Source organism: Ctenopharyngodon idella, chromosome 9 (assembly GCF_019924925.1).
Source record: "Ctenopharyngodon idella isolate HZGC_01 chromosome 9, HZGC01, whole genome shotgun sequence".
NCBI classification, from domain to species: domain Eukaryota; kingdom Metazoa; phylum Chordata; class Actinopteri; order Cypriniformes; family Xenocyprididae; genus Ctenopharyngodon; species Ctenopharyngodon idella.
In genome coordinates, this window is record NC_067228.1 from 14393179 (window position 1) to 14416160 (window position 22982).

Consider the following 22982-nt stretch of genomic DNA (forward strand, 5'->3'; position numbering starts at 1 on the left):
AATGGACCGAGACTGCCACGGTGCCTTGGCTCCAGACTCATTCGCACGTTTTGTTTCTCTGGATTAACTTGAAATTAATTGATGTTTTTCAGAGATCCCTCCGGAAGCTTTTAATGGTTTGACAAATGTAACTTCATTAAGATTAACTAACTCCGCTTTAACAGACTGTTGTGAGGTAGCTCTTGATTTCAGTCGCCTTACCTCACTTAACACGTTGCATCTTTCACACTATAGATTATCATTATTGGCACCAAATGTTTTTAAAGTGATTCCTCACTTGCAAAAATGACTCTTATTCGAAATGTGTTTGAAGGATATATCTGAGGTTCTGTGTCAACTGGCAAATGTAAAATCACTGAAGGTGTTTTATCTAAATGAACAAACATTAAATAATAGACTTCAGTACCCAAACTGCTCAGTTTTCAACACTTCTGATGGTCACATATCTACTGTGTTAAATATTGAAGAGTTAAGACTGGGTATCGGAAAATTAGAGCATGTAGATGAAGGAGCTTTGAAAGTTTTGGGAAATCTGTTTGAATTTAGCTTTTGTTCTAAAGCAGACTTTCTCAAAGATCTTTCTTTAATTGGAGTATATAAAATCAATACTTTGACTGTCATGGTGGATGTACTTAAAATTGATGACTTGTGTACAGCAGCAAAGTTATATTCGATTGAGTCTTTTCATGTTATTTTTGAGACTATTAACTTGCCACTGACTCCTACTGATATCTCAGATGGCTGTAAAGATGTTAAAAATTTTAAGCTTGAATATATTTTAGCTTTTGAGACTATAAACCTCATAGATGTATACTTGTTGTTTCAGATTTTCAGGAACCTCACATCTGTTTCCATAATTAGGTGATTTTCATTCTCTTTGTGTTTCAGATCCACAGATAGTCAAACAGCTTTTCTTTATGTTTCTAAGAAAAAATAAGATAGGTAAGATAGTTTCCTACCAGTTCATGTGTGTCGCAGATCTTGAAATTCTAGATTTATCCACAGATCACATTTCTAACATAGAAGATTTTGCTTTCTTTGGACTGAACAATTTGAAAGAGCTATATCTCTGTAGCAACAAGTTATCTTACATTTATCAACACACATTCAGTGGTTTATATGGACTAATGGTCCTAGATCTCCAAGAAAATCCTATTATTCATATTGAATCTAATTCATTTGGACATCTTATTAACCTTAGCACACTTCTGCTGGGAGATCTGAACTTCCCACCTGACATGTCACCAATCAAGCTGCATTTATCCGATATATTTGGCATAATTCCATATAATTTGAGTAACATTTTAATTAGTTCAGGCCTGAGACCAGTGCAGCTTGTGATCGGGAGTAATACTACACTGGATCAGGCCCTAAACTTGCACATCAAAGGTCAATATGTGACTGTTGAGGACTGCAACAGTTCACTCTTGACATCACACTTCAGATAGATGCATCATATGTGAGCTGTGCAAATGAATTCATTGGGAAATATGTCTGATTGGTCGTCAGTCTGGACTTTAACTCAGTGTTCTCAGATGATATTTGAGACTTGGCTGTAATCAATCAGCTTGTTCATTTAAAAACCCTAAAACTGGCAAACATTGAATTGACTAAGCAGCCAAACGTGGCCGTAATGTTTCACAACCTGACGAAACTCCGGACACTGATCCTGGCGAACTGCAGATTCTTCTTTCTGGATGGAAGTCTGACCAAAGATTTAAAGGCACTGATAGGTCTAGTGCTCATTCTAAAAGACAACGTCAATGTCCTTCAAAACTTGGTGGAACATCTCACTAGTTTGAAATACCTCTATCTTCAGGGCTTGGGTCTGTACTGCAGTTGTGATAATGCGTGGGTGGTCTCATGGGTGAAGGACAACAGTAAGGTGCAGGTTGACATGTTCAACCCCACCATGAAAGAACTGCAGTGTTTGAGTGACAATGGAATTGACCACCTCAACTTTATTGGTTATGCTAAGGAGAACTGCTCATTTGAAATCAAATTTGTGTTCTTTGCCTCCACCTCTGCATTTTTGTGTATTTTTATTATTGTGGTACTGTCATATAAGTTTGCAGGCCAATACATTGCGCCTTTCTATCACATCGCCAGTGGATGGTTCAGAGAGGCTTCGCGTGTGAACGGTAAACATCAGTACCGCTATGATGTTTTCGTGTCTTCCCTTATGGAAAGAAAATATATTTCCCTATATATGAATGATCAATATATTACATGATTTAACAGTATTTGAAAATATATACAGAAAAATATATTACGTAATGTATTACAATATATTGAATAATACATAAGGAATTGACGCTTTTCATATATTGAAAAATATGTGATAATATATTTACTAATATATCATAATGTATGTAATTTTATATTCAGTAATATACTTCATAATATATAAATTTATATGTGATCAGATATGGTACTGCATGCATAATATATCGCAGATATATTTACTCATGCAGTATAAACACATATATGGTAAAATATATTATGTAACATTTCTTATATTTTATAATTATTTACATTTTAAATGTTTCATATTTTCAAGTTAGTTAACAAAAGCACACCTGCATATACTAAAGTTTCTACCAAAGAAATTATCACTGTGCTATAGCGTGCACAGCCATTACTCTTTAAATAAAGTTATTATAGTTTTAATGGTGTTCAGCCAATCATAAACCTAACGTACTTGGTTACGAACGTAACCTCGGTTCCCTGAGATACGGAACGAGTACTGCGTATGGGGAACGAATTCAACCGCGCCGTGCCACGGCAGGGAACGACTCGACTTATCTTGGACACCGTAGGGGTCCAGGGGACAAGTGAGAGGGCCAGAGCTGTCGAACCCTTTATGTTACACTTGCAAAGAGGGAGATAGCTCCCTGGAAGTGGCATGATGGCGGAGCTCGACAGAGGCCGTCGTATCACACCGAGAGGACCCGAGCTTGCAAGGTCAGGATGTCCTGTGTCCTTCGAAAAATAAGCTGGGCAATGAGAGTTGTCTTCTGAGGCGAAGAGGTCAACCTCTGCCCTCCTGAAGATCTCCCAGATCCTGAGAACCGTCTGGGGGTGGAGCATCCACTTGTCCGAGGGGACATTGCTCCGAGATAGCATGTCTGCTCCCAGATTCGTTCTGCCTGGTATGTGCGTCGCTTTGAGCGACCGCAACCTGGGTAATGCCCACTCCAAGAGGTGCTTTGCCAGTGCGCAGAGGCGGCTGGACGAAAGGCCGCCTTGGTGATTTATGTAAGACACCACTGTCATGCTGTCCGATTGGACTAAGACGTGGCGCCCTGTCAGGATCGCCTGGAAGGAGTGAAGGGCTCGACTCACTGCCAGCATTTCGAGGCAATTAATGTGGAGATGGCTCTCCTCGTGAGACCACAAGCCGAAGGCTGGTCTGCCCTCGCATAGAGCGCCCCAACCCCAGTTGGACGCATCTATCGAGAGCACCGTCCTTCTGGAAACTGCCTCTAGGGGTACTCCACGACTGAACCAAACAGGGTTCGTCCAAGGTTTCAGGGCTGCTAAACAGGCCCGAGTGACCTTGACACGAAAGCAGCCACACCGCCAAGCGTGAGGTGGGACCCGGAGTTTCAGCCAGTATTGCAGAGGCCGCATCTGTAGAAGGCCGAGCTGCAAAACCAGGGAGGCGGAAGCCATCAGCTCTAGCATCCTCTGGAAAAACTTTAGAGGGAAATAGGCCTTGTTCCTGACGGAAGCCGCAAGCTGCTGAATAGCCAGGGCGCGCTCTGGCGAGACTACAGCCGTCATACGGACTGAGTCGAAAACTGCACCCAAGAACGTAATTCGTTGGCTGGGGAGTAGTGAGCTCTTGGCAAAATTGACCCTGAGTCCTAGGCACTCCAAGTGGCTGAAGAGCATGGATCTGTGATGGTCTAGGTCAGGTTCGCGACTGGGCCAGAATGAGCCAGTCGTCAAGATAATTCAGAACCCGGATTCCCAACTGTCTCAGAGGGGAAAGCGCGGCGTTCATGCACTTCGTAAAAGTGCGAGGAGCTAGAGACAGCCCGAAGGGAAGGACTGTATATTGGTAAGCCACGCCCTTGAATGCGAATCTCAAGAATCGCCTGTGATGGGGGGCTATCTGGATGTGAAAGTAAGCATCTTTCAGATCCAGCGAGAAGAACCTTCCTCTTCTTTCCTGTGAGATCAGGAAGACTTCGGAGGCGTCGGGTCCAGCACAGTCCTTGGGGGGGGGGGGGGGGGGGAAGGAAGGGGGGGGTCTCGGGAAGAGGGGAAGAGGGCTCCTTAGGCGCTGCCTGGGAGGTAGAAGGAGCAGGTTTGCTCTGATGCTGATTCGGCGCAGTCCTGGGGCGACTCGAGGCAGAGGCAGAGCTGGAGCGCTTGGGCAGGAAGTGTCGCATGGCCTGGGACGACTTCTGTGCTGCAGTGAAGCGTTCCGTGAAACCTTCTACTGCTGGCCCGAAGAGACCGGCTGAAGAAACTGGGGCATCAAGAAAGGCCGTTTTGTCCATCTCTATGATCTGTGTTAAGTTGAGCCAGAGGTGGCGCTCTAGCACGGCCAGGCTGGCCATGGAACGTCCAATGGCCTGGGCTGTGGCTTTCGTGGCACGCAGGGCCAGATCCGTGGCACTGTGGAGGTCGCGAAAGGCAGGTGCGTCGATTCCAGACTCGTCCAGGGAGCGGAGGAGCTTAGCTTGGAACACCTGGAGTTCTGCAGGGCTTTGAAGGAAGGGCCCTTGTTGTTTTTCCACCCCACGGCCACGGGGGGACAGAGGTGAGCAGCCACGGCCTCGTCCAGGGGCGGCAAATGCTCATAGCCCTTCTCCTGAGAGCCATCGACTGAAGTGAGAGCTGCAGAAGAGGAAGTGCGTAAGCGGGCCGAGTAGGGAGCACGCCACGACTTGGTCAGCTCATCGTGAACTTCAGGGAAAAACGGCACAGAGCGCTGGCGAGGGGCCTGGCGACGTCCCGGCAGGAACCACTCGTCCAGTCTGCTGCGCGTTGGCTCTTCAGGTGGAGCCCACTCGAGATCGAGTTCCTCCATGGCCTTAGAGAGAACGCGGAATAACTCGGCATCCATCCCAGCTCTAGCGTCGATGGGCTCAAGTGACGGCAGGTGGGCGGGGTCTTCAGAATCGCCGGCCCATTCCTCCGTTTCAGAAGCCACCAGTGACATGGAATCATCAAGTGGCAGCCGACGCACTCACCATGCCCGTCGTTGTCATGCAGAGGGGCTCTGCATGTGCCACAACTGTTGCGCGGCATTTGAAGCAACGTCGCCGCCGTGAAAACAGCGATTGAGGGGCTCTTTTAGAGCGGTGAGAACCGCTGGAATATGCTCTTTTAAAAAGCGGTATTAAACCGCGGAAATTTGCTATTTTTAGCAACGCCAGAAGGCGGCCGGAAGCGGGAAGCAGGCGGCTCGAGAGCGGCGCTCGAGGCGGCAGTCTGCGAGGGCGCCGGCGCTGCAGGCGTTCAGTGATCTCAGCTGGTCCGCTGCGGTGCCTCTTCAATGGCGAGAGAGCTCGTTCCAGGCGGCGAAAGTTTACAGCTCCAAAGATCAGCGAAGAGAAGTGATGTCGTCGCTGAAGGAGAAAGATCTAAAATCCTATGGCGAAATGCCCGCTTATATAGCCATACAAGCCGCCCATTTTGGCAGGCCTTAGCACGCCGCATCGCCATAGGCTCGCGCAGCTCCGCCGCGCTGTCATTTGCTCAAAAAGTTCTCTAGTTTGAACCAATGGCCGTGCAGTTACACTTACACATATTTACTCTCCTTTAACAGTCAGAAGCAAAGCATGCTGGGAACTAGAAATCTGCTGTAACTCAATCTGTGAATGTGTGTATATATGTGTGTACAATACATTCACATTTATATGGGAACATGTATGTGCAATATATGTATACAATAAAGGATAAAACTTTATGAATGTAATGCTATTTTTGTCTTCATTTATAAATATTTTATATGTATCAATATATAGCCATACATGGTCAATGCATATATTGCAGTATATTGAAAAATATAAGTACTAGTTTCCCATATATGGAAATGTATTATGTAATATATCGCATTATATTTTGCAGTATATTCCCATATATTTTTGTTCTGTAAGGGTTACAGCACTAAAGATGAACACTGGGTCATGGAGGAACTTCTTCCGAACTTAGAGAGGCGCGGCCCTCCGTTTTTGTGTCTCTGTCTGCACAGTCGGGACTTTCAGTTGGAGAAGACATTGTGGAAAACATCACAGACAGCATCTACGCAAGTCGTCAGACTCTTTGTCTCGTCAGTCGCAACTACCTCGGTAGCAACTGGTGTTCTTTGGAGATGCAGCTGGCCACCTACAGGCTCCAGGTAGAACACAGTCACATTCTTATCCTGGTCTTCCTAAAAATGATTCCGTCTCGCTTGCTATCCTCCCATCATAGACTGGCCCGGCTGGTAAAAACTAGAACCTATCTAGACTGGCCACAGGACCCAGAGATGCAAGAGGCATTCTGGGACAGGTTATGGTGTAAACTCAGCTCTAATAAAGCCAACTAGACTTTGTTTCTGTACATTGTAAAGTTGATTAAACAATTGCAAAGTGAGCAAAGTTCAATCAATATGACAGCTAATGGAAAAATGTTTATTTTTTTTATTTTTTTATTTTTTACCTCAACTGGCAAATGGATGAGAAAAATTAACTTTAAATATATTTAGCCTACATGTAATGTCCATGTTGGATTTACTTTTTTATATGCTTAATAAACCTGGTGTAACATCAAAAATGATTCACTGTGCAAACATGACAAAATATGGTATATAAAATATGTAGCAAGAGTTAACTATTTCATCTTTAAAAAATTAGCACACTTTAAATATACATAAACTGATGTCTGGAGTAACTACTGAAATATCCTTTTCTGATAAAAATCAACCTCAGACTATTTCTGAATATGTTCAGATATGAGCTGCTCTTAGGAGATATTTTGGCCCATGCGTTTGTGCAAATTAGTTTCAGTTCATGTTTTAAGACGTGTTTTCTGGAACACATTCCTCAGTGGGGTGGGTTTAAAAGAAACTTGTTCTGTACAGTTTTTCTTTGTATTTCTCAACTGTAAGCATGTACAGGTTAAACTAATCTGATCACACATTACTACACACACACACACACACAACACAATTTTTGTATCCTTTTTCTTTTTCTTTTTTTTTTTTTTTGTACATTTTTGAGTACATGATTAAAAAACTGTTTGACAAATTTGACCAATTACCATTTATATATAGAAAATTTGTATTTAGAAAAAAAAAATACCATTTTAGATGTATTTCCTTAGGGATTGTTAAAGCGCAACACATCCAGATTATAAATAATTAACAAATTAGAGAAAAAAAAAAAAAAAAACTTCCTTACAGGTTTATTTTCTCACTTTGTTTCTCTGGATTTCCACATTACATGCAATTCAAAGGGAAAGAAGAGAACTGCACACAAAATCCTTACAAGTCACACAATTTCTGAAACCTGACACTCAAACACCAGAACCACACACAAAATCTGCAAAACCATACACTAATTCTCAGCCTTCGATTCAGTTTTCAATTTCATAAAACACTTTTTGCAAAACACAACACACAATTCTCTATTTAACACACAAAAATCTAACAGGAAGTATCTTGATTTCCTTTTTCAAACACAACCATTGTTTCTGTCCAACTACAAATGGTTGATGTATTTCTTTTCTTTCGTACTTTGTAATACTGTATTCACAACCACAAATGCTTACAGTAAAAAAAAATAATAGTTTGGTTTCAATCTTGCTTTCGTGTTTACCGTGAATTTTTCAACATCTCTCTGCCAATTACTTTCAATCTTGTACAGAAATGTACATAGGAGCTCATGAAAGAAGAGCTTTAGGTTTTGAATAACTGTGTGTATATGAATATGATATATCCAAAAATAGAATATCAAGGCAAAGGTGTTTGCAACATAAGACAAATGTTTGCTTTTGAGGTGTGTTTGTGATATTTTGAATGCGGTGCTTCATTTTGCAAGAGATGTGAGGCATTTTGCATTTTGTGTGTGCATTTCTTGGATTTGTGTGTAAAGTTTTGAAAAAAAAAGGCAAAGTTTTGAAAATGTGTGTAAGCAGCAGAAAAAAAAAAACTGTAAAAAACATGATTAGACACACCTGCTAAGAATGACTCATAAATACATATTTCATTTACAGTATTTTTATGTACCTGACGCCTTCAGCTTCCAGACTTTCCATCCTCAGACAGTTCGGGCACAAGAAGGCCAGGTGCTTACGCTCTTGATGAAACTTACAGCCCCAGCACCAGTGCATCACTTCCTTCATATGGGCAGCCATGTTACTGAATGAGGACACCTTCTCCAGTGACTTCAAGAACTTCTCTTCTGACAGACTGCAATCTGTGGCTTCAGAGACAGCTTTGGGAAGAATGCACTAATATTAACCTACGACTGCAATTCTATGAATATGTCAGTCAGCATATTATGTTTCTCAAAAACATACTTCAGCTAGATCTGTCATATGACAACATCCCAGGACTAGCCACTGACATCAGATCACTCTAATCCAAGCTGCTGATTCTTTTGGCATTTTCAAGAAACGGCAGAAGACTTTTTTTCGGCAACACTTGACCCATCAATACTAACACTTACTATTTTATATCTATTAAAAACTTTAAAATTAAAGGGATAGTTCACCCAAAATGGAAACTGTTATCATTTACTCACCATGTTGTTCAGATGTCCTACTAACTATGAGAGCCAGATACCTGATTTGCAAAGAAATAGTTAGCTCTGGACTCCTAAAGTTTGACGATAAACCAGAAAACTACTGGGCCTGGAAAGCTTCCTTTGTCAACTCCACCAGTGATCTGAACTTAACCCCCAGGGAAGAGTTAGATTTACTAACTAAATGGCTGGGACCACAGTCTGCAGAGCAGGCCAAACGCATCCATGCAGTTCACATCAATAATGCCAGTTCAGGACTCAAAATAGTGTGGCAGAGATTGGAAGAATGTTATGGATCAGCAGAAATAATAGAAAATGCTCTGCTTAAGAAGTTAGAGGAGTTTCCAAAAATATCAAACAAGGACAACAAGAAGCTGTGGGAGCTAGGGGACCTATTGCTAGAGCTGGAGGCAGCTAGGAAAGATGGATTCTTACCTGGACTATCTTACCTCAACACACCACGGGGAGTCAATCCCATCGCACAGAAGCTCCCCTATAACCTTCTGGAGAAATGGATCTCAGTTGGCTCTAAATATAAAGAAGACCATCAGGTTCAATATCCCCCCTTTTGCGTCTTTGTAAAGTTCATCAGAGACCAAGCAAAGACAAGAAACGACCCCAGCTTTGCCGAACTGACCATGAGTGGTTCAGTCAAGATGGATAAACCTCTGAAATCCACCTAAACCATCTGTGTTCACCAGGAAGACTGAGGTTTCTTCAGAAAGTGGTGATAAGCAAAACATTATGGAGAAAAAGGTTGAGGATCCAGATAGATTATGTCCGTTACATAATAAGCCCCATCCTCTAAGATGGCTTGTGGCTTTCGCAACAAGACCTTAGATGTACGAAAAGCATACCTCAAAGAGAAACATATATGTTTCAAGTGTTGTGCCTCAACAAGTCACCTCACCAAGAACTGTGACAAATCTGTGCAGTGCAAAGAGTGCAACAGCAACAAACACTTAGCGGCACTTCATCCAGGGCCAGTGCCATGGAAGTCATTGAGCTCTGCTGTTAAGGAGGATCACGGTGGGGAGCAGCAGGAAGATGAGACTCCAGAGGTTATGTCAAAGTGTACAGAAGTCTGTGGGGACTCATTTGGCTCCCGATCATGCGCCAAAATATGTTTGGTCCGAGTCTACCCTGCAGGACAACGAGAGAAAGCTGTTGAAGCATACGCTGTCCTTGATGAGCAGAGTAATAAGTCCCTGGCCAAGACCGAGCTATTCGACCTTTTGGGCATTGGAGAAAATGCTGCACCATACACCCTTAGAACATGCTCAGGGATTGTGGAAACATCAGGACGACGTGCAAGCAACCTCATAGTTGAGTCAATAGATGGAAATGTACAGATCTCTCTTCCATCACTTATAGAGTGTGACATGATGCCAGATGACCATTCAGAGATCCCCTCAGCAGAAATAGCACATCATTATTCCCACCTCAAGCCAGTGGCGGAAAAAATCCCAGCCATTGATCCAGATGCAGCCATTCTTCTTCTTCTACTCGGCAGAGACATACTGCGGGTACACAAAGTATGTAAACAGTATAATGGACCCAACAATGCTCCATATGCTCAACAACTTGACCTTGGCTGGGTCATTGTTGGAGAAGTATGTCTCAGAGGAGCCCACAAGCCTAGCAGCGTTAATGTTTACAGGACCGATGTCTTACCTACTGGGCGTACGTCTTTTCTTAGATCATGTTATAGTGTTATTTACATCCAAGAAAAGTTTGACAAGAGGAGATCAACCCACGGTATACAAACCTTGAAAGAGATGGATATACTGGCAGATGACACCGATGATCTTGGAAGCACAGTATTCAAAAGAGCAAAAGAGGATGAGAAGATAGCTTTGTCTATTGAAGATCAAGCCTTCCTTGAGATCATGGACAAAAACGTCCACATGAATGATGCAAACAGTTGGGTAGCTCCCTTACCATTCCATTTCTCAAGGCACCGTCTCCCAAATAATAGGGAGCAAGCAGTCAAATGTCTCTCATCTCTGTGTCACACACTGGAAAGAAAGCCAGACATGAAAAAACAATATATGGATTTCATGCAGAAAATCTTCAAGTCAAACCAGGCAGAACTAGCTCCGCCACTGAAAGAGAATCAAGAGTGCTGGTATCTACCAACATTTGGTGTCTACCACCCTAAGAAACCAGACCAAATACAGGTGGTGTTTGACTCCAGTGCCAGGTACGAAGGTGTCTCCCTCAACGACATCCTCTTGAAGGGACCAGCCCTCAATAACACTCTTCTTGGCGTTCTTCTTCCTTTCCGCAGGGAGCCTTTTGCAGTCACAGCAGATGTGCAACAGATGTTTTACTGTTTCACAGTATGTGAGGAACACCATGATTTCCTAAGGTTCTTGTGGTTCGAAGATAACGACTTCACAAAACCAGTGACTGAATACCGAATGACAGTACATGTATTCGGTAACAGCCCTTCACCAGCTGTGGCCATTTATGGCCTGAGAAGTGCAGCGCAAGAAGGACAAAAGGAATATGGCCAAAATGCTAAGCAGTTCGTTGTGCGGAACTTTTATGTGGATGATGGACTCGCCTCATTCTCTACTGCAAAAGAAGCCTCGATGTTCTAAAAAGAACAAGGGAGATGTTAGCTGAATCAAGTATCATGTTGCACAAGATAGCATCAAACAGCAGCACTGTTATGAACGCTTTCCCATCTGAAGATCGTGCCAAAGATCTTAAAGGATCTGGATCTGTCATCTGATCCTTTGCCTCTCCAACGCAGTCTAGGCCTCAGATGGGACCTGCAAACAGACAGCTTCTCCTTCTGCGTGTCTGATGAGGAAAAGCCATTCACTAGAAGGTGCATCCTTTCGACGGTCAATAGTGTCTACGATCCCTTGGGGTTTGTGGCACCAATCACGATTCAGGGAAAGGCTTTGGTGAGAGATATCTCCTTAGAAGAGTATGATTGGGACACTCAACTACCAGACGACAAAATAATCCAGTGGAAAGCCTGGAAAGATTCCCTGATGGAACTTAAGCTACTCCGGATCCAGAGGACCTACCTTTCTGTTTCTCTGCTTACCACTGTACACAGAGAAATTTGTGTCTTCGCGGATGCATCGACTCTAGCTATATCTGCTGTAGCATACCTTAAGGCAGTTGATACAGAAGGACACAGTCATGTCAGGTTCATCATGGGGAAGTCCAAGCTGGCTCCACGTCCTGCGCACACTGTCCCTCGTTTGGAGCTGTGTGCAGCTATCTTGGCAACAGAGCTTGCAGACCTGATAATGGATGAAATCGATGTGGATATTCACACAGTCAAGTTCTACAGTGGGGCAAAGAAGTATTTGATTTTTCAAGTTTTCCCACTTACAAAGAATGGAGAGATCTGTAATTTTCAGCGTAGGTACACCTCAATTGTGAGAGACAAAATCTAAAAAAAAAAATTCCAGAAAATCACATTGTATGATTTTTAAATACTGATTTTCCATTTTATTGCATGAAATAAGTATTTGATCACCTACCAACCAGCAAGAATTCTGGCTCTCACAGACCTGTTAGTTTGTCTTTAAGAAGCCCTCCTATCTTGAATGGAAGAAATTCAAGATGACTGTCAATCTCCCTCAGACTGGGGCTCCATGCAAGATCTCGCCTCGTGGAGTATTAGTGATCCTGAGAAAGGTGAGGGATCAGCCTAGAACTACACGGGAGGACCTGGTCAATGACCTGAAGAGAGCTGGGACCACAGTCTCAACGGTTACCATTAGTAACACACTACACAGGATTTTAGTAACACACTAAAATCCTGCAGCGCGCGCAAGGTCCCCCTGCTCAAGCCAGCGCATGTCCATGCCGTCTGAAGTTTGCCAAAGACCATCTGGATGATCCAAAGGAGGCATGGGAGAAGGTCATGTGGTCAGATGAGACCAAAATAGAACTTTTTGGTATAAACTCCACTCGCTGTGTTTGGAGGAAGAAGAAGGATGAGTACAATCCCAAGACCAAGAACACCATCCCAACCGTGAAGCATGGGGGTGGAAACATCATGCTTTGGGGGTGCTTTTCTGCAAAGGGGACAGGACGACTGCACCGTATTGAGGGGAGGATGGATGGGGCCATGTATCGCGAGATTGTGGGCAACAACCTCCATCCCTCAGTAAAAGCATTGAAGATGGGTCGTGGCTGGGTCTTCCAGCATGACAATGACCCCAAACCCACAGCCAGGGCAACTAAGGAGTGGCTCCGTAAGAAGCATTTCAAGGTCCTGGAGTGGCCTAGCCAGTCTCCAGACCTGAACCCAATAGAAAATCTATGGAGGGAGCTGAAACTCCATGTTGCCCAGCGACAGCCCCAAAACCTGAAAGATCTGGAGAAGAACTGTATGGAGGAGTGGGCCAAAATCCCTGCTGCAGTGTGTGCAAACTTGGTCAAGAACTACAGGAAACGTCTGATCTCTGTAATTGTAAACAAAGGTTTCTGTACCAAATATTAAGTTAGATTTTTTTCTATTGTATCAAATACTTATTTCATGCAATAAAATGGAAATTTATTATTTAAAAATCATACAGTGTGATTTTCTGGATTTTTTTTTTTAGATTCTGTCTCTCACAGTTGAGGTGTACCTACGATGAAAATTACAGATCTCTCCATTCTTTGTAAGTGGGAAAACTTGAAAAATCGGCAGTGTATCAAATACTTATTTGCCCCACTGTACACGGACAGCAGGATAGTACTTGGCTACATTCATAACACGTCCAGGAACTTCTATGTCTATGTCGCAAACAGAGTGACAAGACTCAGGAAATCCTCGCACCCTAATCAGTGGCACTACATCAGCACCAGCCATAATCCTGCAGATCACGGATCCAGGTCTGTCCCAGCCGCTCTCCTAAAGGACACCAACTGGTTTTCAGGTCCACCTTTTCTGACGAAACCTGAGTTGGATGAGTCTCCTCAGCCAGAGATATTTGATCTTCTACATCCAGAATCTGATGCAGAAATTCACCCTCAAGTTTCAACCTATGCTACAAAAGTTACAGGTGGAGGTATCGGCTCTTATCAGTTTAGTAGATTCTCCAGTTGGAAATCACTCACCCATGCAACAGTCAGGCTCATTCAAAGGGCTAGAGCCTACTCCAAAAATACAGACCACAAACAGAGAATGGGTGAGCTTCCTCAAGCAAAACTCATAATTTTGAGAAGCGTACAACAGGACTTCTTTAAACAAGAAATTAAAAGCCTCTCAAAGGGTGAAGAAATCTCAAGACACAGTTCAGTCAGAAGTTTGGATCCCATCATTGATGATAATGGTTTTCTGAGAGTTGGAGGCCGAATATCGTCAGCAGACATGTCCTGGGAAGAAAAGCATCCAATCCTTCTTCCAAAAACCATCATGTCTCTACTTTGCTGGTAAGACACTTCCATGAACAGGTTGCTCACCAAGGAAGACACTTCACTGAAGGCGCAGTTCGAACAGCTGGACTGTGGATAACAGGAAGTAAGAGACTGGTGTCAAGTGTGATTCACAAATGTGTGACCTGCAAAAGATTAAGAGGAAAGTTGGAAGAACAAAAAATGGCTGACTTACCTCTGGACAGACTCACCATGAATCCTCCGTTCACGAATGTTGGATTTGATGTTTTCAGACCTTGGGCCATCTTGTCGCGCAGGACCAGAGGTGGTCATGTAGAAAACAAATGCTGGGCAGTTATGTTCACGTGTCTGAGTACACGAGTGGTGTATATTGAGGTCGTAGAGACCATGTCATCCTCCAGCTTCATCAATGCTTTGAGGAGATTTACCGCTATCAGAGGTCCAGTGAGACGGCTCCGTTCCGATAGGGGCACAAACTTTGTTGGAGCTTGCAAAGAACTGCAAATAAACTCAGAAGATCCTGAGTTGAAAGCTTACCTGCAAGAAAAAAGTTGCACCTGGACATTCAATCCTCCACACTCCTCTCACATGGGTGGAGTGTTGGAGAGGATGATCGGTGTTGCACGCCGCATTTTGGATGCCATGTTGTTGAAAGAGAACTGTCGCCTCTCTCATGAAGTACTTGTGACTCTCATGGCTGAAGTCATGGCAATCATGAATGCAAGACCTCTAGATCCAGTGTCCTCTGATCCAGGGATGCCAGCTGTTCTCACACCAGCAATACTGCTCACTCAGAAGATTGACCCAGTATCTGCTCCTCTGGGGAACATGGATCTCAAAGATCTCTATAGCAAGCAATGGAGGCAAGTCCAAAGCCTCGCAGAAACTTTCTGTTTCGGAAGTTGTGCTGCTTCTTAGTAAAGGGACATAGTGGTATTATTTAATACCAGGCGGGGAGTGTTCTGCCCCCACTTTGGGTTGCATTAGAGACATCTAGTGGTTTAAAATTGTATTTCATTTGAGTTCTCATATTTTAGTCCCTCCTCTCTTGCCGTAGTTTTTCTGATTGCTTCTGACTCTAATCTACGGAGAGGACATGCAGCAGCTACTCTTTTCTCTTTGCCTTTGGTAGTTTATGAAGGTCTAAGTCTTTTTACAAAAAGATTGGAAAGATCCTTACTAAAGGCCTCTCTCTACTCCAGTTTCCTGGGTCTTTATTTCATGGATCTTATGTTAGCTATCTGCTACGCTAACCTGTTAAAGCAAGAGCAGAATAACCAGACTTGTTATTGTCCAGGAGCTTGTTCTATGCAAGAAGGTTAGACACTTGGTTGAAAACTACTCGTTCAAGTGTTTTTGCAATGAATGGAAGAAGGGATACTGGTCTGTAATTTTCTATGTATGTGTGTTAGCTGTTAAGATGTGCATGTCAAATTGTGGTGTGGAAAACTGGCCACTGATGGTGGCTGTTTTATTTATGAAGAATGTGGCAAAGTCGGTTGATGAAGGAGGAGGAGGAGAGTGAAGAAGAGAGGAGAAGGGGGTGGTATAGGCTGGCTTGGATGAAAGGGAGCAGAAGTTGTCTAAGCGCAGTGTTAGAGTAAAGAAAAGAGTATCAGTTGAACTTTTAGTATCTAGTGATGAGAGCTGATTAGAGGGAGGAAGTGTGAATGAGACCAAAGAGGATAGGCGGGAGGGTGAGAGTGAGTATAGGTTACGTCAAAAGGTGACCTGTGGAGGTCTCCTCCCTCTTCTTTTTAAGCATTTCATTGCTTTAAATGACTTTCAACATTTAAATAATTACTACTTAAAAGCTATCAAATGTTTTAGATTGTCATTTCAAACCATATGTTTTACTTTTTATTATTATTGTGATATTTATATGCAGAAGAAAACACCATAAATAAATTAACATCCAGATTTGTTGTTAGATTTTGATCCTAGAAGACTTAGTTTTAGACCTAGTTTTTACTATTCTGTAAAATTGAACAAATGCACTTAGCGATAGCTTGATTATATTGGGTGTGTATTATACCTCTGCATGAGGATAATTGTTGTGAAATAGCAGTTAGTTGTTGTGAATTGATCTGAAAATATTGCATCTGCCACAATGCACTTTCTTGGAAATAGCAGGAAATTTGACAACAAAAAAAAAACTGACTAAATGATCTCTCAGAACTTTAAACTTAAAGGGAAAATACTTTTATAATTTACTCACCCTCATGTTGTTCCAAAAATATATGACTATCTGGTTACACTTTATTTCAATGGTCCACTTTAGACATTCTACTAACTATAAGTAACTTTTCAACTACGTGTCGACTAATTCTCATTAGAGTATTAGTAGATTGTAGACTGTTAGTAGAGTGTAAGGATAGAGTTAGTAGAATAAGCTGACATGTCTTTGCAAAGTTACTTACAACATGAGGTTAAGTGATGACTGAATTTTCATTTTTTAGTGAACTATGCCTTTAAGCCCTCATACATGTGTTAAAACCACAGAGAAATATAAGGCAACTGACTAAGAGTCACACTTTCATAGAATTCAGCCAGAGAAAAGGGAAGTTTTTATCTTATTCAAATGTTCTGACATGGTTAATTGCCTCCGGTGAAAGAGAGAGACGACGCCTAGACGAGCAGAATCATAAGCTGTAAAGATCATTGAGGAATTGAAGATGGTGCTTCTGTTCTCATTTCTAATACTATCTCTGAAGATATCATGTGTTTCTTCTTGGTCTGCTGGTAAATGTATTTTCTACAGTGGTGCGGAAGAGTTTCCTGTTGCTAAAACTTGTGCTGGAAAAACAAACTCTGCCTTCTGCCATCATGTCACTGACATTACAGAAGACCTTCATAAACTTCCATCAAACTTACGGAACCTCTGCATTCAAATGGACCGAGACTGCCACGGTGCCTTGGCTCCAGACTCATTCGCACGTTTTGTTTCTCTGGATTACCTTGAAATTAATGGATGTTTTTCAGAGATCCCTCCAGAAGCTTTTAATGGTTTGACAAATGTAACTTCATTCAGATTAATGAACTCGGCTTTAAAAGACTGTTGTGAGGTAGCTCTTGATTTCAGTCGCCTTCCCTCACTTAACACATTGCATCTTTCACACTATAGATTATCATTATTGGCACCAAATGTTTTTGAAATGATTCCTCACTTGCAAAATTTACTCTTCTTTGAAGTGTGTTTGAAGGATATATCTGAGGTTCTGTGTCGACTGGCAAATGTAAAATCACTGAAGGTGTTTTATCTAAGTGAACAAACATTAAATAGACTTCAGTACCCAAACTGTTCAGTTTTCAACACCTCTCATGGTCACATATCTACTGAGTTAAACATTGAAGAGGTAGGACTGGATATCGGAAAATTAGAGCATGTAGATGAAGGAGCTTTGAAAGTTTTGGGAAATCTGCTTGAATTTAGCTTTTGTTCTAAAGCAGACTTCCTCAAAGATCTTTCTTTAATTGGAGTATATAAAATCAATACTTTGGTTGTCGTGGTGGATGTACTTAACATTGTTGATTTGTGTACAGCAGCAAAGTTATATTCGATTGAGTCTTTTCAAGTTTTTTATGAGACTATTAACTTGCCACTGACTCCTACTAATATCTCAAATGGCTGTGAAGATGTTAAGACAATTATTATCGGAAAATTATTAGTTCCTGTAAACCTCTTAGACGTATATTCGTTCTTTCAGATTTTCAGGAACCTCACTTTGGTTAACATCGCTAAGCATGAGCTTAGACCAAATGACTTCCAATCTCTTTGTGTTTCAGATCCACAGATAGTCAAACAGCTTTCCTTTATGTTTCTAAGCTCAAATAAGATAGATGAGATAGTTTCATACCAATTTATGTGTTTCGCAGATCTTGAAATTCTAGATTTATCCACAGATCACATTTCTAACATAGAAGATTTTGCTTTCTTTGGATTGAACAATTTGAAAGAGCTATATCTCTGTAGCAACAAGTTATCTTACATTTATCAACACACATTCAGTGGTTTATATGGACTAATGGTCCTAGATCTCCAAGAAAATCCTATTATTCATATCGAATCTAAATCATTTGGACATCTTATTAACCTTAGCACACTTCTGCTGGGAGATCTGAACTTCCCACCTGACATGTCACCAATCAAGCTGCATTTATCTGATATATTTGGCATAATTCCATATAATTTGAGTAACATTTTAATTAGTTCAGGCCTGAGACCAATGCAGCTTGTGATCGGGAGTAATACTACACTGGATCAGGCCCTAAACTTGCACATCAAAGGTCAATATGTGACTGTTGAGGACTGCAACAGTTCACTCTTGACATCTGTAGTCACACTTCAGATAGATGCAGCATATGTGAGCTGTGGAAATGAATTCATTGGGAAATATGTCCAATCGGTCATCAGTCTGGAATTTAACTCAGTGTTCTCAGATGATATTGGAGACTTGGCTGTAATCAATCAGCTTGTTCATTTAAAAACCCTAAAACTGGCAAACATTGAATTGACTAAGCAGCCAAACGTGGCCGTAATGTTTCACAACCTGACGAAACTCCGGACACTGATCCTGGCGAACTGCAGATTCTTCTTTCTGGATGGAAGTCTGACCAAAGATTTAAAGGCACTGACAGGTCTAGTGCTCATTCTAAAAGACAACGTCAATGTTCTTCAAAACTTGGTGGAACATCTCACTAGTTTGAAATACCTCTGTCTTCAGGGCTTGGGTCTGTACTGCAGTTGTGATAATGCGTGGCTGGTCTCATGGGTGAAGGACAACAGTAAGGTGCAGGTTGACATGTTCAACCCCACCATGAAAGAACTGCAGTGTTTGAGTGACAATGGAATTGACCACCTCAACTTTATTGGTTATGCTAAGGAGAACTGCTCATTTGAAATCGAATTTGTGTTCTTTGCCTCCACCTCTGCATTTTTGTGTATTTTTATTATTGTGGTACTGTCATATAAGTTTGCAGGCCAATACATTGCGCCTTTCTATCATATCGCCAGCGGATGGTTCAGAGAGGCTTTGCGTGTGAACGGTAAACATCAGTACCGCTATGATGTTTTCGTGTCTTACAGCGCTAAAGATGAACACTGGGTCATGGAGGAACTTCTTCCGAACTTAGAGAGGCGCGGCCCTCCGTTTTTGCGTCTCTGTCTGCATAGTCGGGACTTTCAGTTGGGAGAAGACATTGTGGAAAACATCACAGACAGCATCTACGCAAGTTGTCAGACTCTTTGTCTCATCAGTCGCAACTACCTCGGTAGCAACTGGTGTTCTTTGGAGATGCAGCTGGCCACCTACAGGCTCCAGGTAGAACACAGGGACATTCTTATCCTGGTCTTCCTAGAAATGATTCCGTCTCGCTTGCTATCCTCCCATCATAGACTGGCCCGGCTGGTAAAAACTAGAACCTATCTGGACTGGCCACAGGACCCAGAGATGCATGAGGCATTCTGGGACAGGTTATGGTGTAAACTCAGCTCTAATAAAGCCAACTAGACTTTGTTTCTGTACATTGTAAAGTTGATTAAACAATTGCAAAGTGAGCAAAATTCCACCGAAAGTTCAATCAATATGACAACTAATGGAAAAATGTTTCTTTTTTTTGGCAAATGGATGAGAAAAATTAACTTTAAATATATTTAGCCTACATGTAATGTCCATGTTGTATTTACTTTTTTATATGCTTAATAAACCTGGTGTAACATCAAAAATGATTCACTGTGCAAACATGACAAAATGTGGTATATAAAATATGTAGCAAGAGTTAACTATTTCATCTTTAAAAAATTAGCACACTTTAAACATACATAAATTGATGTCTGGAGTAACTACTGAAATATCCTTTTCTGATAAAAATCAACCTCAGACTATTTCTGAATATGTTCAGATATGAGCTTGTAAGACTTGATTTTCCTGCTAAGACAAAAACTGAGATCAAGCACCCTGCAATAAAGCAATAAAGCTTATCTGGAGAGAAGATCTCAAAGAAATAGCATAGGACAACGCCTTGCCCTCACACATCTACAGGAGGCAATAGCCCTCCCCCCAAAACACACACACCCTCCTTCCTTTCCCCCTGACTCAAGTCACTGAAAGTTCTCCAAGAAGTATAATGTATCTGGTGTATCTATTGTTTATTCCTTTCATGTTTGGTGTCATTTTAAATGTCTTAGTGTGATTGGTAAAATGGTCTCAATTTCACAGCAGTCACTGGTATTATGAAGAAGATTAAAAACTAAGGAGAATTCTGTCCTCCTTTTGGGTGGTGTCACTTGTGAAAACCCACTCCTCTCCCCCCAAAACAGGTGTTGGTGTAATAAAAATGTACAATCCTTTTGTTCTGGTCTTGGTATATAAGGTAAAGTGCAAAGCAGTCAGGGGGGATCATCTGTAGCCAGAAGCCCCCGTGCAGAGATGGGCAAATGTCTGAAGACATTCACACATCACTGTATGTATATGCATTTCTTTGGGTAATTGACGTTATGCATTTATTATTTCTGAATTGGCTTCTAATTGTCTAACTGTAATGTAATTGGCATGATACATTTTTACTTGACAAATAAAATGTTATATTTGGTTTATTCTGTATTATTTTTGATTCATTATTTCTAGTAGATTAAAGCGAAGGTATTACCGCAAATCTGTGTTCAGGATTGATCATACGGAAGGTTTAATAGATGGAGCATAGGGCACATCAATTAAGTCCATTTCGATTTCTGACTATCGCTGCCTTAAATAAGTTGCAGTTTTCGTAAATATATAAAAACTATGCTTTTTGTTACGAGTAAGCAGAGCGCGACCGACTTAAAGGTAGATATTTACCCTGCATCCAATGTTTAAGGTCAGAACTGACGAGTTTGTGTCCGGGAAGAGCACTCAAGTCGGCCGAAGTGACTTTTCTAAAGCGATACCTGGACTGCAGTGAACGAATAATTGAAGATATAAGATAATCAGAATAATCAAAAATCTAAATTAATGCATAACCAATGATTCATTTCTAATTGGAAACACAACCTAAGAATGAGAATCATTTGAAATTGGAGTCAGATTAAACGAGTGAAATTAAATAAACTTCACAGAGGCGCTGAAAAGACATACACGCGTTAACCTTCGCCCAGGCCGTCGGATTCCGTTTTTGGGCCGATGCGGGGTTCCTTACAAGCTGCTCTTAGGAGATATTTTGGCCCATGCGTTTGTGCAAATTAGTTTCAGTTCATGTTTTAAGACGTGTTTTCTAGAACACATTCCTCAGTGGGGTGGGTTTAAAAGAAACTTATTCTGTACAGTTTTTCTTTGTATTTCTCAACTGTAAGCATGTACAGGTTAAACTAATCTGATCACACATTACTACACACACACACAACACAACTTTTGTATCCTTTTTTTTTTTTTAATTTTTGAGTACATGATTAAAAACGTCTCAGGTTACGTATGTAACCGTGGTTCCCTGAGAACCAGGGAACGAGACTCTGCGTTTGCTTACGCTATGGGGAACGTCACACGTGACCCGGTGTCTGAAAGCCAACTATCCAACAACTTCAATCCCTATTGGCCGGCGACAGCCTATGACGTAATATGGTGCGACCCGGAAGTATAAAAGGAGCGCCTGGAGAAACAGACAGTGTCTATTGTCTTGAGGGACTGTTCTGCAGGCAGGCAGACCGAAGCATGGCAAGGAAACGCAGAGTCTCGTTCCCTGGTTTTCAGGGAACCACGGTTATATACGTAACCTGAGACGTTCCCTTTCGAAAGGGAACTCGCTCTGCGTTTGCTTGCGCTATGGGGAATGATATACCCACACTGCCATGCTTAAGGAGAGTGCATGCCAAAAAATATGGCTGACAAATGTCGAGCAGTTTCGAAGGAAATTTCGTAGGACAAACTTAGTCTTGGCCAACCCTGTCTGAATACAGAATCTCCATAACACATTCCACAGAAGAGAGCAGGTAAGAGCGACTGCAAGAAGGGCAGCAAGCAACTCAAACCCACGTGTAGAGACAGGCGTCCTGAAGAGCAGAACTCAGCTGAGTGCTAAGAACCCTCGTATTGAGGGGAGTATAATCCGCTCATCCTAGGATCTACACAGCGCTTGATTATTTGCACTGAGGAGGCTGTGCGCTAGAGAACCCTGATACAGGGGAACACAAACTAGTCTGGGGCTGATCCTCAATGGGAGGCCTCATGGAAGCCTTCACTCAATGATCAGCTTAGGGAGCTAAGCACTATTACACAGACAACCCTAGCAGGGAAGTACAAAGCTCACCCTAACAGGTAGACCATAGTGTGGGCACATAAACATGGAGGCCAGAAAGGGCCTACATCATGATAGTAATTCTATGTGGAGTAAGACTCACATAAACCAGAGTACTTTATCACAATAGTAGGACATTCAATGGAGGCCTGCGAAGACTTGACCTTGAACACTTATCTTGCTGGAAGCAAGAAACATGACTTCAGTATACAGCAAATGAGACTGTGAAGTGCCCACATAACAGTCCACCTAACACAATCCAACAAGCAGTGTACTCGGTAAAAGGAACCCTTTTTACTCTTTAAAGCAAGAGGAGTACAACATATGCCATCACGCACTAAGGAAGGCCCCAAAGACGGGCCTATGACCTCAGCAGACACGTGGCGTCAGCTCGTGGCGGTGTTTCAAGCACCAGGAAGGACAAATAACCATAAGGAGGTTAAATTATCACCTGGGGCCTTGGCCAACCAGAAATGTACTCAATAAAACACTTGTAACTCTCTCAGCGAGAGGAGTACACTATTACATACACCAGTATGTTCAAAGGTGGCCCAGAGAGCCTAATACCTGTAAAACATACGGCGTCAGTCTAGTAGCCACGTAGAGACAGGGATC

The 22982-nt window shown here is 42.2% G+C and overlaps 2 protein-coding genes and 1 long non-coding RNA gene across 3 annotated transcripts in view; 2 read left to right on the forward strand and 1 right to left on the reverse strand.

The window, feature by feature from the left end:
• Positions 1 to 22982, reverse strand: part of LOC127518693 (uncharacterized) — a 31096-nt gene that overhangs the window by 5250 nt on the left and 2864 nt on the right. The window contains exon 2 of the long non-coding RNA XR_007931612.1: positions 8228 to 8435. This is a non-coding gene — a long non-coding RNA (uncharacterized LOC127518693). The remainder of the gene's footprint in view (positions 1 to 8227; positions 8436 to 22982) is intronic.
• Positions 1504 to 6746, forward strand: LOC127518691 (toll-like receptor 13). Its single transcript, XM_051905690.1, has 2 exons — positions 1504 to 2141; positions 6174 to 6746. Exons 1-2 carry the CDS (start codon positions 1634 to 1636, stop codon positions 6545 to 6547), a joined length of 882 nt encoding a protein of 293 aa, XP_051761650.1. The 5' UTR covers positions 1504 to 1633; the 3' UTR covers positions 6548 to 6746.
• On the forward strand, positions 15201 to 21759 carry LOC127518687 (toll-like receptor 13). Its single transcript, XM_051905685.1, has one exon. It carries the CDS (start codon positions 16778 to 16780, stop codon positions 19610 to 19612), a length of 2835 nt encoding a protein of 944 aa, XP_051761645.1. The 5' UTR covers positions 15201 to 16777; the 3' UTR covers positions 19613 to 21759.

Bases quoted from the DNA above. Each gene is read 5' to 3' on its own strand.
- LOC127518691 (XM_051905690.1), top strand. From the start codon at position 1,634: ATGTTTCACAACCTGACGAAACTCCGGACACTGATCCTGGCGAACTGC. The intron at 2,142-6,173 runs GTAAACATCAGT...CCGAACTTAGAG, and splicing joins AGAGGCTTCGCGTGTGAACG to AGGCGCGGCCCTCCGTTTTT.
- LOC127518687 (XM_051905685.1), top strand. From the start codon at position 16,778: ATGGTGCTTCTGTTCTCATTTCTAATACTATCTCTGAAGATATCATGT.